At 42.5% G+C, this 16106-nt stretch overlaps 2 protein-coding genes across 2 annotated transcripts; one reads left to right on the forward strand and one right to left on the reverse strand.

The window, feature by feature from the left end:
• The first annotated feature begins 5538 nt into the window (after positions 1–5538).
• Positions 5539–8107, forward strand: LOC102700974 (glucan endo-1,3-beta-glucosidase 12-like). Its single transcript, XM_040522141.1, has 4 exons — positions 5539–5728; positions 5946–7271; positions 7357–7390; positions 7476–8107. Exons 1-4 carry the CDS (start codon positions 5650–5652, stop codon positions 7789–7791), a joined length of 1755 nt encoding a protein of 584 aa, XP_040378075.1. The 5' UTR covers positions 5539–5649; the 3' UTR covers positions 7792–8107.
• A 447-nt stretch (positions 8108–8554) lies between these two features.
• LOC102721261 (probable RNA 3'-terminal phosphate cyclase-like protein) lies at positions 8555–11275 on the reverse strand. The gene is made up of 6 exons (XM_006651927.3): positions 10976–11275; positions 10725–10874; positions 10009–10190; positions 9756–9931; positions 9455–9665; positions 8555–9051 (listed from the first exon to the last, which is right to left on the reverse strand). Exons 1-6 carry the CDS (start codon positions 11178–11180, stop codon positions 8842–8844), a joined length of 1134 nt encoding a protein of 377 aa, XP_006651990.2. The 5' UTR covers positions 11181–11275; the 3' UTR covers positions 8555–8841.
• Positions 11276–16106: the final 4831 nt, after the last annotated feature.

Below are 16106 nucleotides of genomic sequence, written 5' to 3' on the forward strand. Positions count from 1 at the left end.
ATAAGCCAAAATTTAAATTTTTAATCTTAAATTTAGAATTAGTGTTAGTTAATTTTTTTCACCGAAGTTTATTTTACACTCTTGGTTTTTAGATCGCTACGAATACATATATAAAATTTCTATTCATAAATTATCTTTTCTTTGCAAATATGCCAAACAATCATCCATTACAATCCCTCATATTATATGTTTTAACTATTTAAATCAATGAATATGTTTTATATCTGTGTACAAATTTATTAACATCCATATACTTGTATTTCTAGGACTTATTATTATTTTCCAAAAAAAAGATTTAAGTTGATCATCAAAGAGAATAACTAAACCCCAAACGTCCAACTAGCGGTGATATATAAACATCTATTAGTTGGGCGATATATCTGACGTTGCAGCCGTCCACTGGCGATCATTGGACGAGCAACTAATGGTGCTTGCCACATTTTGCAGGTACCCCCGTAACACCTGCCTAGTGGACATTAAGGGGCCACCTGCAAAATGTTTCTGCTCATGTGTGAGGATAGATGAGGGTGATTTTACAGACAGCTCATCAAAAGAATGAGAGTGAATAAAACGTCTAATAGTATGAGTGAGGATAGATGAGGGTGATTTTGCAGACAGCTCATCGAGAGAATGAGAGTGAATAAAACGTCTAATAGTATGAGTGAGGATAGATGAGGGTGATTTTGCAGACAGCTCATCGAGAGAATGAGAGTGAATAAAACGTCTAATAGTATGAGTGAGGATAGATGAGGGTGATTTCGCAGACAGCTCATCAAGAGAATGAGAGTGAATAAAACGTCTAATAGTAAAGTGTTAAGGGGTTGGCCAGCCCTCCTCAATGAAACGCTTACTGCTTGCATGAGCACCCACAGACGTTTATTACGTCGAATATATCACCAATATAGTTGGTGTATTATATATATCGCGCACTAGCTGAACTTTAGGGGTCTAGTTTTGTGATTTTTTTTAAAAAAAAACTATTTTTGTGAATTTTAATAAAAAATATATTAATAAAAGAAATCCTGACTGCTTGCATGCAAGGGCCCATTAACTCCGGCCGCGTGACCATATCTGTAGGCCCAACGATGAGGGTAGAGCTTATTTCTACTGAGAATGTACGCAATGGCCCATTAACCCCCGCCCCGTGACCACTGTGGGCCCACTAATTTTCTTGGGTCCATTTTTTTTAGTAAAACCTTTTTTTCTTGGGCCATGTTGATTAAACCTATTTCCTTGGGCCATGTTGATTAATGGTAATCCTAGTTAGCAGCGTGTGCTTTCTTCAGTTTATTTTCCTCCGCAAAATGGAAAAAAAAGGCCAAAGGGTCCGGATTTTGTCTCCTGACGGCTGACACCGCTTGGTTCAAAATGCTACACGTCGTCGGCTGGATTACTTTGTCCCTAGATTTTTCACAAGTGGACACAAATATTATAGTAAAATTAAATGAAGAAATACTAGGATTGGTTGAAAATAGAATGTATACATACAAGTTGTTATATTTTATGATAAATTTTAAGTGCTAGGAGTTATATTATGCTACCTTTTGTTCCAAAAAAAAGATTATTTTTGTTATATTTTCTTTGTCCCTAAATAAGTATATTTAAGCAAAAAAGTATATAGTTTTTAAGCAAAAAACTATATATACCATATATATCCAAATGTGATATGAAGAGAGAGTAGAGACATGTTTGAAGGTGCTTAAGATTTTAAGAAGCAATTGGTGGAGGTGAGAAACCAATTTATCAAAATCTAGTAAAGTTAGGTTTTAGATACCAGTTTATTTTTTAATTCTATAATTTATTAATCTAAAAGTCTAAGTATTATTTAAAAAATATTATGACATCTGACATCCAGAGATCATGCGAGAAGCTTTAGTAATTCGAAGCTTCAGTTATCCTACACCAAGCAAGATCCAGATTGGGTTGCTCTCACACACGTTTGTGCGTATGCCACCTTTTTCCCTCGACGAGAAGTTGAGATAGATGCATGCATGCATGGCTTGTTGGCTGGCGCCTTGGCCTTAGCCATTAAGCAAACCAAAGTGTCAGCTCAGCTGCTTGGTTGATCGCCACAAGTCAATCTTTGGATTAATTAGTCAATTAGCCATTCGATCACTTGCTGCATTGCCCATTGGGTTATTTGGGTGCTAATTAATGGTAGCTAGCTCTCTCTACTCTTCTTTTGGTTGGCGGCCACAGCCATCCCCATTATCTAAGATAAGCTAGTATTAGTACTAGTACTAGTACATGCTTTTCTTTACTTAAACATGAACTGAATCGGCCATTAGAACCTTTCTTGCTTTACTTTTTCTTTAACCAATCAAATAATTTGTGCTTGAATGAACTAAGAAAAGCATAGTTTGTGCTTAAATTCATTCCACGTCGACGTAGTACGGACGGCCTGGTGGCAGCAGCAAACGCCGGCCGGTGAGCGACTCCGGCCACCGGCGGCCTGTACGTGAGCGCCTGGACGTCATGAACCTGGAGAAGAAGAAGAGGAGGAGGAGGAGGCACCAATTCATTCATGAAGAGCATGTGTGTAAAAAGAGAAACGTTATGTACTCTCTACTAAAAAATGTATTTTTAGTACTTTACAAATTCCGTGATTAGAAGTAATATTGATATTTATGATTTTTTTAATTTTTTATAAGATTTTTTTTCCATTCATCATATCGCTAGCTAGCACCTACTTCATCTTTTCGTATGCATAAATATACAATTTTAGCCCTTTTGAGCTCATATTTTTGGATAATCATATCATCGATGTTTATGTTAGAAATAGATCTGAACTATTCCATAAAAATTGGAGGTCAGAGTTTTAATCTGCCACCCTTTTGAATCTGACATTCTCGCCGCGGCGCCGCTCCGGCGTCTGGCCGGCCGGTCTCCGCCTCTGGCTTCAGAAAGATGCATGCTTTGCCTTCTCCTTCTCACATGCAAGTTGCAACGCATGCTATATCGTACTTACGCTTTAGTAGCAGAAAAATACTGAAATTTCAAAGAAGGAACCAACAAAAAAGGACTGCATTTTTCGTATATATACAATGTTCATCGATCGATTTGTTTGTCGTCTACCCTAATAGCTTAATTGTGCATGGATGCATGAGTAGTAATTTAGTGTGTATGCAGGACGACAAGATACATAAAAAGCAGATGCCCACTATCAATTAGGAAATTTACCTAATTTAATCAACTTTTTTTCATCAGATCCTTGATGAAATAGCGGCACGTTTACTTATACCATTATGCTATATATCCAAGGGCTAATGCTCGACGAAAGTCGCATAAAGCTTGACTCTAAATTCTTACAAAAATCCATTTCTTTCACTTGACGAAAAAGAAAACAGCTTTCTGTTTTTTCGGCGACAAATTGAGCTCCAGCCGGCAGCTTCCTTATCTTTATCAACATTGTAATCCTATGCTCGTAGCATCTTAAAGATTAGCGCACTTACGCCATAAATATTAATCATAGATTAACATTGACGCATGACATGAGAAGCCCGACAAATCTGACGTTTTTTTACGCCAGTAGAAAGCACATGCATGCAGTCCAAGATAAAAACTTTGGTCCATGTAAGTGCTATCTTGTGGTGTGGCCATTTGGAGTTGGATGACATTGTTTAGAGCCTCGTCATAATCAAATTGCATATGGAAAGATGTGATCTTATCATCACTTTGGAGAAAGAAGAGAAGGGTAACTAGCTCAAGATCGAGGCAGTGACACAGGCAAATCTAGGAAAAAGAGACTACGATGTGTCAAAGCCTGAAATCGACTTCGTCTCTGCATGAACAATGGCACATCTCTCCCTCTTTTCCTGTCTGCCTCTCTTTATCTCCTAATGGCTCATGATGATTCAGGAAAAGCTGCCCAAGAGCTCTGCAATCTGTCTCCCCTTTTCCCTTTCAATTTGATGCGTCTGAAGAAAAAAAGTGAAAACCAATCGAAACTTCCTCGTCCAAATTTTGAAAACAAATTAACTGCTAATTTTCAGAAATCTTCAGTGAACCTTATATTCAGGAGAATAAACCGGGCGATGGAACCAGTTAACTGCTAGCTAGCTACCTCCTGATTATTGTAGCAACATGTAACAGAATATATTCTGCTGACATGTGCTGATTCCCATTGCCTCAACTCTTCAAGGTTAAGCCATATCGGCAGCTGGTCATCTGGTCCAGTGAAAATCTTTGTCTGAAGAAGGATATAGCAAACAGATTTCTGAAGAGAGATGTGCAACATACTTGCAACTTTTGCCCATATGATTCCAGAGATCAGAAGAGGATCTTTCAAGTGCACATGGCATGAGTGAGTGACCAAGGGCAGCCTTTTCGATGCCCATGCACTCATGCTTACTGTCCATCTACCCCAGCTGGTCCAAAAGCTCAATGTTCTTCCTAGTGTTCTCAACTTGTCATACTACATTTTTTTTGCCCTTCTTATGAATTAAAGGTAGCTCTTCTTCAGAATGTTTGCGAGTTTGTGTTGCAGATTATGGCCATGCATCGATCAATGTAAGACTAGATGAGGATCATGTGCGATAGTCATCGGAGAAGAAAGCGCCTTTTATCTCTGATCCTAAAACTTTTGTCAAAGCATTTTTCTGTGTTGGCAAGAAGCATTGCTATTGGTTGATAGTGTTCAGCCACGTCATACGCATTGCCTTCTGTATGCACACCTTTTTCCTCAAAACAAGATGATATCTCAGCCTTCAGAAATCAGAAGGATGGCAAATGAAGCAGTACACAAATAATGGCAAATATGTTTTCCTTCAGAACTGCTGCAGTTCAGGGAAAGGATGATATCCCCTCTGTTTTTAAATATATGACATTGTTGAATTTTGAACATGATTTTTGGCCATATCCTTATTTAAAAAATTAGTGCGAATTTGCAAAACTACAAGTCACGCTTAAATTATATTTAAAAAAGAAAACACGTCACAACAAAAGAATATGATATTTACAAACTTTTTTGATAAGACGGATAGTCAAACTTCATGTCCATAACTAATAAAAAAGTGTTATATACCACCTCCGTTTCATAATGTAAGATGTTTGACTTTTTTGGTTGTAACATTTGATATTCAAAAATTTAGTACAAATATAAAAATGACAAGTTGTGATTAAAGTTCTTTTGATAATAAATTAAGTCACAAGCAAAATAAATGATATTTCTATAATTTTTTAAATAAGGTAAATGGTCAAACATTACAATAAAAAAATCAAGCATCTTACATTATCAAACGGAGGGAGTATTTAAAAAATGAAGGTAATACCAGTGACACAAGAAGGCATAGTTGAATTTCTTTTCTCTTGAATGCAGGGGTGCAGAATGAATTTAACTTCAGATTCTCAAATCCCGGACATAGTTTCTCTACAGGAACAAAGCCCATATGTACTTCAATTCTGTGTTTAAAGTAGCAAAAGTGTATGCATTGCATTCTAAAACAATTATTATCCACTTTGCCACTTTTCCCTATTGCTTATGCTTTCCACTTTGCAGCAGACAACCTTTGTTTCCCTCCTCCTTTAAGTTCCATTTCCCTCCTTTCTCCTACTCTTCCTTCACCACTGCCCATTTCCAGCTCCATTTCCTTCATCATATCTTCCTCTGCGCAATCAGATACCTCCTAGCCAAAACCTTTAACTCCTTCAATGGCATCTTCTTCTTCTTCTTCCTCTGTTGCCCTCACCACCTTCTGTATCCTCATGCTTGAAATTATCTGCTCTTCAGGTCAGTATCCCATATCTTGTTTTCTGAAACTGTACCACTGTCATAGCTAGCATAGCTCATTATCAGCATAATCTCCCCTCCATTGATGCAATTAGTGTATGTTTACCTGAGTGTCAAAAGAATATATCAGTTTGTCACAGTAGAACAAGAATCGATATGAATCTCTATCGAAATATTACCTTTGATGACAATTTTTTTGGGTGATGTTTCATTTCAGGTGCATCTCTTGGCTGTTCATATGGTTCAGCTCAAGTGAAGATACTGTCCAGGTCAGTGCTTCTCAATGAGCAGCAAAATGTCTACCTCTTCTTGAAGCCTTTTCGGAGCTCAAGATCATGCAGAGCGAGGCAGCTCGCCGGCGAATTCGTCAATGGAGTCGTCGTGCCCAGCCTGCGGCTCAATGTCAGTGCCGTCGTGGTCACGGCCGACGAGCGGCAGCTCGGTGCTCTGCACTGCACGCTGGAGTCGGTTCAGTCTACGCTTGCCGCCGCTGGATTGGATCGGAGCGTCAAGGTCTCGCCGGAGCTCTCGCTGCCTTCTCTGCGGGCCATGGCGAGGAGCCACCGCGGCAAGAAGCATTGGCGCAGGGTCGTGGAGTTCGTGAGGAGGTCAGGCTCGTTTGTTCTGGTGGAGATGGGGACAGAAGGGAAGGGAGGGCTCGCCGTCGCCGAGGTGATTCAACACGCCGTCGATGATGTCGCCGCCGCGTTCGACGAGGACGTCGGCGTGGTGTTCCGTCTCAAGAGCAGTGAGACTCTAATGACCAGGCTGATCGGCGATGCCGTTAGGGGGAAGAGGTTGATGGGTGTTCTTGCGGAGGTGTCGTCTCCCAGGCGGGAGCTCGCCGCGGCAAGGACGACGGCGCACGACGTGTTCGCGCCGGTTACCAACCCGACGACGATGCCGGCGACCAATCCGGTGACGGTGCCCGCGACGAACCCGGCGATGAACCCGGTGACCCCGGGCATCGTCACCGTGCCTTCGACCAACCCGGCCACCGGATACTCCAACAACCCCAACCTCCCGCCGTTGTACCCGGAGCCGACGCCGGTGACGATGCCCGACCCGACGACGACGACGACGCCCACGCCCTTCATGAACCCGGTCACCGCGCCGACCATGCCGTCGCCCGTGACGAACCCCACAACCCCGGTGACCAACCCGGCGACGACGCCGGCCGTCACCAACCCGACGACGACGCCCTACCCGTACCCGCAGCAAGGCGGCATGCCGACGACGCCGATATACCAACCGCCGGCGACGATGCCCGGCACGGTGCAGCCGGCGGCGCCGACGGTGGCGGGGCAGACCTGGTGCGTGGCCAAGACGGGGCTGATGGACGCGGTGCTCCAGAACGGGCTGGACTACGCGTGCGGCATCGGCGGCGCCGACTGCTCGGCGATCCAGCCGATGGGCAGCTGCTACAACCCCAACACCATGCAAGCTCACGCCTCCTACGCCTTCAACAGCTACTTCCAGAGGAACCCCTCGCCGGCGAGCTGCGACTTCGGCGGCGCCGGCATGCTCGTCAACACAAACCCAAGTAAATTAACCCACTAAACCTCATGCAATTACTACTCGTTTCGCTAAACCTCAAAACTGACAGGATCACTGCATGATCCTTGCAGGTTCAGGAACATGCATGTTTCAGACGTCGGCAGGGTGAGCTTTATCTCTCTCACATCATGTCATGCGACGCGTTCATGGTCGATGCTGATCAAGATGAAATCTTTTTTTTTTTTTGTAGCTACGGCGCCGGATACAGCCCGGGGGTGTCGGGGACAGTGCCGGTGGGCGGCGCCGGCGTGACGCCGATGGGACCGGCGGTGGGCGGCGTGACACCGATGGGGCCGGCGGTGGGCGGCGTGACGCCGATGGGGCCGGCGGCGGGCGGCGGGTCGGGGTCGACGGTGCTGAACGCGAACAGCCCCGGCGGCGGGAACTCGATGTACGGCTCCGACAACCCGACGAGCCTCTCCGGCGGCGCGGCCTCGCTGTCCTGTGGCTGGGTGCTGTGCCTCATCTGGATATTCACCTTTGCATACGTCAAGGAGAAAGTGTAGCTTGTTCTTCTTCTTGCTGCTGCTGCTGCTGATGTTTCAGTGTCAACTCTTGTAGTTGATTCAGCTGTGTACAGATGCATAGATAATTTGGGTGAATTCATAGGGGACAAGGCTAGATGTTTTGTGAGTTTCTCTGTAACCTGTATATGACTATATGAACTGGGCAGAATGATGCTTAGCCATCATATATGTTGTAGGTGAGCATAGAGATCCTTCTCTATGGAGACATGCTTGTTCTAGTGCTTGATATGATATCAGTTGATACTGTTCTTGTTCTTGGCAGCTTTATCTTTGCATCTCTTCCATGATGATACTACTTCACACTTGGTTTCTTGGTCACACTGGGTTAGTGGGTTCTACTGACACTTCTTGGTGTCACACTGGGTTCTTGTTCCTGGCAGCTTTATCTTTGCATCTGATGATACTCCACACTGAGTTACTTGGTGTCACACTGGATTTCTTGGTGCAACATGAATGATATGAAAACCAGTGTCAGTAATTGCTAGCAAGACCTGACAATATTAGCATGTCTTTGACAAACTGTTCCCTCCAAAATTTCCGATTTCTTAGCACTCCAGTTGGGTGGATGCCCTGGGGCATGATATGCCAGGGTCCAACAATTCTTGTTCCCAAGTTATCATTTCAACTTCTGTGGTTGAAATGGTTTATAGATGCTAAAGGGAAGCACACAAAAAATGGGCATGTACAAACCAACATTTTCGATGTGCTTAAACATCAATATTTCTCCATTGGACTATCTCAATAAACTGAAGCTCAAGCTCAATGGCAGTTGCGCTAGTATTACACGAATGAGATACAAAAGTGTGTCAAGTATACAGGATACTATGATCAGACAAATCCCAGCAGGTACAAAATACTTAAAACAAAGCTATCTATGAGATATAACATGCAATATGACAAAATTTCAGCCCCGTAGCAACAAGGATTCAAACTGTTGCTTTGCGTTTCCAAAAAAGGGTCTACTAGGATAATATCCAGTTCTCTTGCTGCAATCCATCCATCCTTTGATGGGGTTCATCATCCTGTTTTTCATGAAGTCTTCCGAGCAAGATTCTTTACTCCAGCACCAACACATTTCAATGTAACCGTATTTGAATTTGGATCAGGCTTGATAATGAACTTCACATCCAGGAAATCCCGTATGTTTCGAAGTGTTTCTATAGCATAAGGTGTCAGCTGACCAACACGAACCTTTGATACATCAGGTGGGCTTAGGGCGCACAGAATAAATAGGAGACCCTGAAAAGTATTTTTAAGAGAAACATCATGTCAAAAGGGAAAAACGAAATTTCAAACAAAGATCTGTTAAGAGGGAAAACACAACTGCAAACATGAATGAATTACAAAACAAACTGATAGCAGGTTTCTTGAAGAAAATATCAAAGAACTATTCTAATAAACTGAATCTAACTGTACAATGTACACTAGAGGATAAGTGATTTTCCTACACAATATACCAAGTAAAAGGACAAGTAGTGTCGTAGAGCTCCATTCTAATAGCTTCATGAGAGCACACCACAAAAGATAGTATAGGTATTAGAGGCATGTACATAACAAGGAAATACAAAGTATAAGTCACAGTTCAGAAATGGTTGATCATAATTGGAACCCCAAAAGAAAAGCATTATTTCAAAGGCCACACCTGATGTGTTGAGTCAACAACTCCTCCTTGAGCTACCTCCTCTAGCAGCATTGATGCAACTTGAACACCAAGATCCTCTGGAGATGTTAACTCTGAACTCTCAGATTCTTCATTCATCTCATCAACATTAGGATAACTTACAGTAGCATCTGCAGATATTAGGCATCCTGTGGTGGTCTCAGCAACTACAGATACGCCATACCCTGCTGACCTGTCAAATAGATGAAGGTATATTAAAAAAGGATTCATTGCAGTTGTCGAGTCATAGTCAATAGAAACTGATTGAAATTGGAAACAGCACCTGCCACCAGCAGAACCAGATCTATGATCAGTGAATATATGAACATCTGGAATAAAGCGATTGAAGATTCCACGTGCAGCATAAATGATACGGTTTTCAATCTGTGGAGATACTCTAGTTGAAAATGTTACACCTCTTATCCTCTTAACCATACCTTCGTCAACCCAATTAGCTGCCTGCAAAGGCACTTAGTATCAAATGAAAATTTCAACAGAAATGCCATAACATTAGAGGGGCAAGAAATCAGACACACCTTTAATGTGCTATTTATGTTGGGAACTCGAAGAAACACTTCACCACCACCAAGAGGAGGAGCTCCACGGCTTTCAATTTTTAACTCCAATCCCTCCAGAGGAACACCAAATTGCTTGAGCATATGCAAGGTAACCATCCGGAAAGTATCCACAGAAGGGTCCTTTGTATCATTAGTAATTCCTAGAAGCAGGTAATCAAATTTTAGATTTCATAGCAAAGCTGATTACAACAAAAAAAGTTAGAGGGTAACTGAATATGCCCATCAATGTTAGTGCAAAGCTAGAGGGTAACCGAAGAAGTGAAAATCTATTCATTTATAAGTAGGATGGTTTCTATTTGATTTTGTGCCAATGCTAGAGGGTAACTAGAGAAGTGATAATTTCTTCATTTATAAGTATAGTGGTTTCAATTTGAACTTAATACAGGCAAGGGCATCTTCATTTTCTAACAGAAAATCATTACAAAGATTATGAGTAAATCCAAGTCCCAACCAGATAATCTCTGTGGAATCCAACCAATTCCACAACAACACTTAGAACCAATTCCAGTGAACACTGAGAACCACGACCTCAATATAGTCAGTACTCAGAACCATAACTTCCTCTAGGCACGATTATGTCATCGACTTAAGTACTTAACACAGCAGCAGTGGTCGCCTAAACTTTGCTAATTCTTTACCCCTTAATAAGTGGCTAAGTGCAGAAAAGCTCTCACCTTTGAGCCGAATGGATAAGGGCGCCCTGGCGAAGAGCCCGAGCAGTATAAGCGGCTCAAGGAAGTAGCCGATCCCCCGGTGCACCCCGCACTCGTGCTCGAGATCCCTCCCGCCGACGATCACCCCCGGCTTGTATCTCAGCTTCGTCCCTGCGAGCGCGCACACACACACAAAGGAATCAGCCACCGATGAAAACCTAGGCGAACCACACAGAGAGGTAAGCGCGCGGGAGCAGCAGGTCCGTCCTTGCCTGTCTCGTTGAGGTCGACGGAGTGGTGGTCGGAGATCTTGTGGAGGAGGTGGAGGAGGGAGACCTCGTGGGGGCGTAGCCCCGGGGCGGCGCCGCCGGAGCGGATGTCGTCGATGGTGATGGCGGTGGACGTCAGCGTCGCCAGCACCAGCCTCTGCCGGAAGTGCCGGCTGCCGGTGAGCCTCCTGGCCTTGTCCCGCCCCATCTCGCCGCCGGCGCCGTTCACCTCGCGAGCGTGCGGCGGAAGGCGAGGCGGCTAGGATTCTGGGCCTTCTCCCTCCCTCCGCGCGCGCCGCCGCCGCGGCAACTAAACCCTGGCTCGCCGCGGAGGTGGGCCCACCTCTCACCTTCGTGGGCCTCCCGCACGGCCCACCAAAATACCCCGTCCTTCTTCAATTTTAGGCCCAGATGTAGAAAATGGATGGGCCGTCATCCTCGTCTGAAATTTCACTTGGAGAAAGGAAAAGTCTATTTTGCCTCCTTCTTGGACTAAGTTTGGTTGGCCTACTTAATCGTGAAGTCGGGTATATCCTGATTATCCTCTGCCTCTCAACTATAGAAACCGGCTCATTTTGGAATTGCCTCGACCTGAGATTGATCCATCGCCAATGCACCATCAAAATTAAAAAGGATGATTAAAATGTAGTAACACTAAATTCTCTTGATAAAAAAACGGAATGCAACTATGCAAGTTTTTCTTTGACAATTGTTTAATTCTTGGAGATCATGCATGTTCTGATTCAGGATACAATGACTCCCAACAATTTCAGCTCCATGAATTGCAGAGAGAGTGACAGAGAAAGGCAGGCAGAGATACGGAATAGCTCAGTTCATAGGCCATGTGATAGCAGCTGATGTGCCAATCCAAGATATACAGCCCTCTTGTTTTGGTTTATGGTTTATGTATATGCTTATAAGCCAAAATTTAAAATTTAAATATTAAATTTAGAGTTAATTTTAGATTTATTTGTTCATCGTGGTTTATTTTTTAATCATGTCTTTTAGATCATTAAGAATACATACATAAAAGTTTTATTTATAAATTATTTTTCGTTTGTAAATATATCGTTTGGGTTTTTAAACACCAAAACACATGACCTCGATAGGGAGAGGAGAGTACGCACGACACAGTAGCAGCTGCAGCTGGGGTGGCTGGACGGACATCGTCTCATCTACGAACAGATCCACTCCACGGCAAGCACAACAATTTCGGCGATGTGCAGAGCAAGTACATGTTGCCATTTTTCCACGTACTTTGCAGCTTGTTCTCCAGTGCAGTACATCCACGGCATCTGCATTCAATCTTCCTTCTCCTTCCCCGTGACTTCTCCATGTTCCTCCATGTGCAGCCAAAGCTTCAGGCTTCAGTACTCCACTGGAACATGTAGTATATCTCTACCTACCTACCTGTATTTCCTTACTGAAATTCAGACAGATATACTACTACTGTAGTAATGAGGATCATCTCCAATGCATGCAAGATCAGTTAACACATGCCATCTGATGGCTGATCAAAGACAGCAAGATTATGTCTCCATCCATGTGTTTCATACAGATGCAGGTGACACTGGCTAGTTAATCGTGCATTTGGAGCAAGACTGCTTGTCTAAAGTCAGAATTATTGATGGCCATATGCAGGTTACTGCAGCTGCAGCACTAGTGCAGTGCCATAATGGACATGCAACTGCACTCTTGGATGATCCATCATCATCATCAATAGTGTCTGCCATTGGGGAGGAAATAAAAGATTAAATGTAGGAGAAGGGTACATGCATGCATCTGCATGGGGCTAGCTACGGGTGATACTCCTCTGTTACTTATCCATAATGGCAAAAGAAGTTTAGCAACAGCTTAACTTAAGCTTAGCTAGCTGCTGCTCATGGAAAAGAAAATGAAAAAAAAAAAGAGAGAGAGTAGCCATGAGCCTCCTCTATTAAAGCTACCACTACTTGCAGTTGCAGGCAGCATAGGATTCTTTCAGTTTCTGTATGCGAGGCTGATCAACTGTTCATGCCTTCCTGGCCTGAAATCCAGCACGATCCCAAAATTTCAGTGAACAGTTCTCTGGTTCATTTTGATTCGTATGACTATCTAGCTAGCTAGCTCTCTGAAGAAAAAATCATGCAAATATAGATAAATACATGTGCACATCAAATTCCAAGATTATCCCAAGACAGCTCCATCTATCTGTTAATTATGAATTTATGACCATGTGAATTCTGAAGTGATGAATTTCTTATGTGCCATTGCTTGCCTCTCTCAGACTCCATGCTACGTACATAGCCAGTTAATTGCATCCAGGAGCCATTGGTCTTTCTTCAATCATTGCCCTTTCTTTTAATCTCTAGAAAACTAAGAGTATCCCACCAACTCATCTATATTTGGTCATCCATATTTTTATTTGAATTATCATCTAAATCACTTTCATCCTTCATATCCTTTTGTACTCCAGTAGATCATCTATATATGACATTCTCTATATCTATTTAGAGGATTGAAGATAACATCTAAATATAGAGTTTCTCTCCTAATATGAATGACATCCAAAAATAGATGATAAGAGATGTTCTGCTGGAGCTTAACTTTTACTCTTCATCCTCTATTTCTAGGATGGAGGATGGAATAGATGAGCTGTTGGGAATGCTCTAAGGCCGTGTTCGGCTGAGGGGGAAGAGGGTAAGGTATCCGGCGCGGAAAACGTAGTAATAGAGTAGTACAAGATTAATTAATTATTAATTATTAGAAAATATAAAATAGATTAATATGATTTTTTAAAACAACTTTCCTATAGAAAATTTTTGTAAAAAATACACCGTTTAGCAGTTCGAGAAGCGTGCGTGCGAAAAACGAGAGCTCTTAGATATATAAGCTGGCTGCCGAACGGGGCCTAAGTGCATATGGACATGCAGCTTCTTTTGTTTGGATTCATCTATAGTTCTAGATACATGCATTGTAGCCTACCTCTTGTCTGTTTCGGGGTTGTTTTGAGAGGGCAACTCTCCGGTGCATTTTATTGGTAGTATTTATATTATCACTAAAAGGGGTATTTTTTTTACTTTATTAATTACTTACTTAGCAGTATTTTGTAATTTTGTTTTTTCCAATAAATATCACAATAAAAAAGACGATATTAACCCTTTAAATTTCATAATATTTTTGGTAGTATAATTTAGTCTCAGCCGTCTGATAAAAATAGATCAACGGTATGGAGTAAAATGCCCCAAGCCGGCCCCTGTTTTGAGAGGCTGTAGTAAATGAGCAGGGGCTCACACACAGACACACTAATTATTCTTTTGGTAGCTAGTTAATTAGACCGGCCGATCGATCAAAATATACAAGTACACACTGATCACCAGATCGATTCATGCATGGATCGATCTCTCCGAGAACTGTTGATCGATCATTAGGCATATGTCCAAAGGTAATAAAAATGAGATGACACTTTGCTGCGTTGGGACCCCTACCTAGCTATCAAGCAACCTACTGGCTTGATTCAATTACACTTGAGCTATAGCAACTCTTCCATCTTAAAGAAGACTACTACTCCTGTTACTTTGTTTGCATGCTTGCCTCAGTTAATTGATTACGCAGAAAAAGGTAATCTTGGATCGGTTGATTAGTACTGTAATTAATATTCATACATGTATATGTATGTGCATAATTTGATTACTCAAATTGGCCGGCAAGGCCGGTTCGACTTACCTATCATTGTGTGATGCAGCCTCGCGTGCACTCTGCTTGGGACCCTGAATGTCTGCTCCTGTCGTTGCTGCTGCTGCTGTTGCTACATCCAATCGCAAAAGTTTCAGTGCCTTAATTTTGATGTCCAAACACTTGGCAACAAGATCGAGAGCTGCTTTTAGCCTGACAGCAACTTGGAAATGAGATCGACATAGATGCCAGACAATTCTGAAAATGTCAAGAAGTTCAGCAAGTCCCATAAATGAAATACTACTAGCTACTAGTGATAGGCTTTGTTAAGGATGCATCTTTCTGTGTGACCCTCCTGGATGTTGGAGGAATCTGAATCTGTTCAAACAGATACAAAGACACATGCTTTTTTTTTCCTCATCTTTCTTGGAGAGACAGATATTGCTCCTTTTGTTTAGTTTTCTTGAGATGATCAGACAAGATGGACACTTGGCATGCATGCATGCATGCATGGAGAAGAAGATCTCACGGTACAAGAAGAGCGTAGACACAAAAAAAAGTTGGTTTGAGTAAACAGTAGCAGACATTAACTCTGAAAATGTTCATCGCCATGCCCTCCAGGGCAGGCATGCAATTGCCAATTAGCTGGGCACAAACAGAAACACAAACACAGTACTGCGTGCTGCATTAACACAGTGACACAAATGATTGACATTTATCATGCATGAGCTGCCAAATAGCACGAAGCCTGTCAAAAGCTACTACTAACAACAACTTTGCAAGTTAAAAACAGCTGGCTGTTAACCCCAGTGGATGAAAAGCCTTTTTCCCTCTCTCTCCTGACAGAAACGAAACACTACACTGCTGATCAACAGAGCATGCGGGCAATATACACTGGCATTAAGTAAACTGAATCAGATTAGCATGAACAGATAAAAAGCAATTAAGCATGGAGCAGTTCACAGGATGAACAGAGCAGCAGAAGAAACACAGGATACCGTTGGGCCGATCGGAGCCAAGACGGCCAGCGCTTTTGGACGCTCATGCCGCTGGAATCCAAAGACGAGACCTCAAGAAGATTCCTCTCTCTCTCTCTCTCTAGAACACATTCTCTCTCTCTGTCTCGCCGGGTCTCTCTGGGTTGAGTTGGTTGGCGCCGTTGCAGCAGCTGAGATGAGGTGAGCTAAATTGAGGCCTGTTTAGTTCCTAAATTTTTTTTAAAAATATCGTAATGAATTTTTGGAGCCCTAAATAAAGCATTAAATATAGATAAATCAAAATACTAATTGTACAGTTATGTAAAAAATCTTAAGACGAATCTTTTGAGCCTAATTAGTCCATGATTAGACATAAGTGCTACAGTAACCAACATGTGCTAATAACGGATTAATTAGGCTCAAAAGATTCGTCTCGCGGTTTCTAGGCTACCCGTAAAATTCGTTTTTTTATTCGTGTCTGAAAACCCTTCCGACATCCCATC

This window comes from Oryza brachyantha, chromosome 3 (genome assembly GCF_000231095.2).
Source record: "Oryza brachyantha chromosome 3, ObraRS2, whole genome shotgun sequence".
Lineage (NCBI taxonomy): Eukaryota > Viridiplantae > Streptophyta > Magnoliopsida > Poales > Poaceae > Oryza > Oryza brachyantha.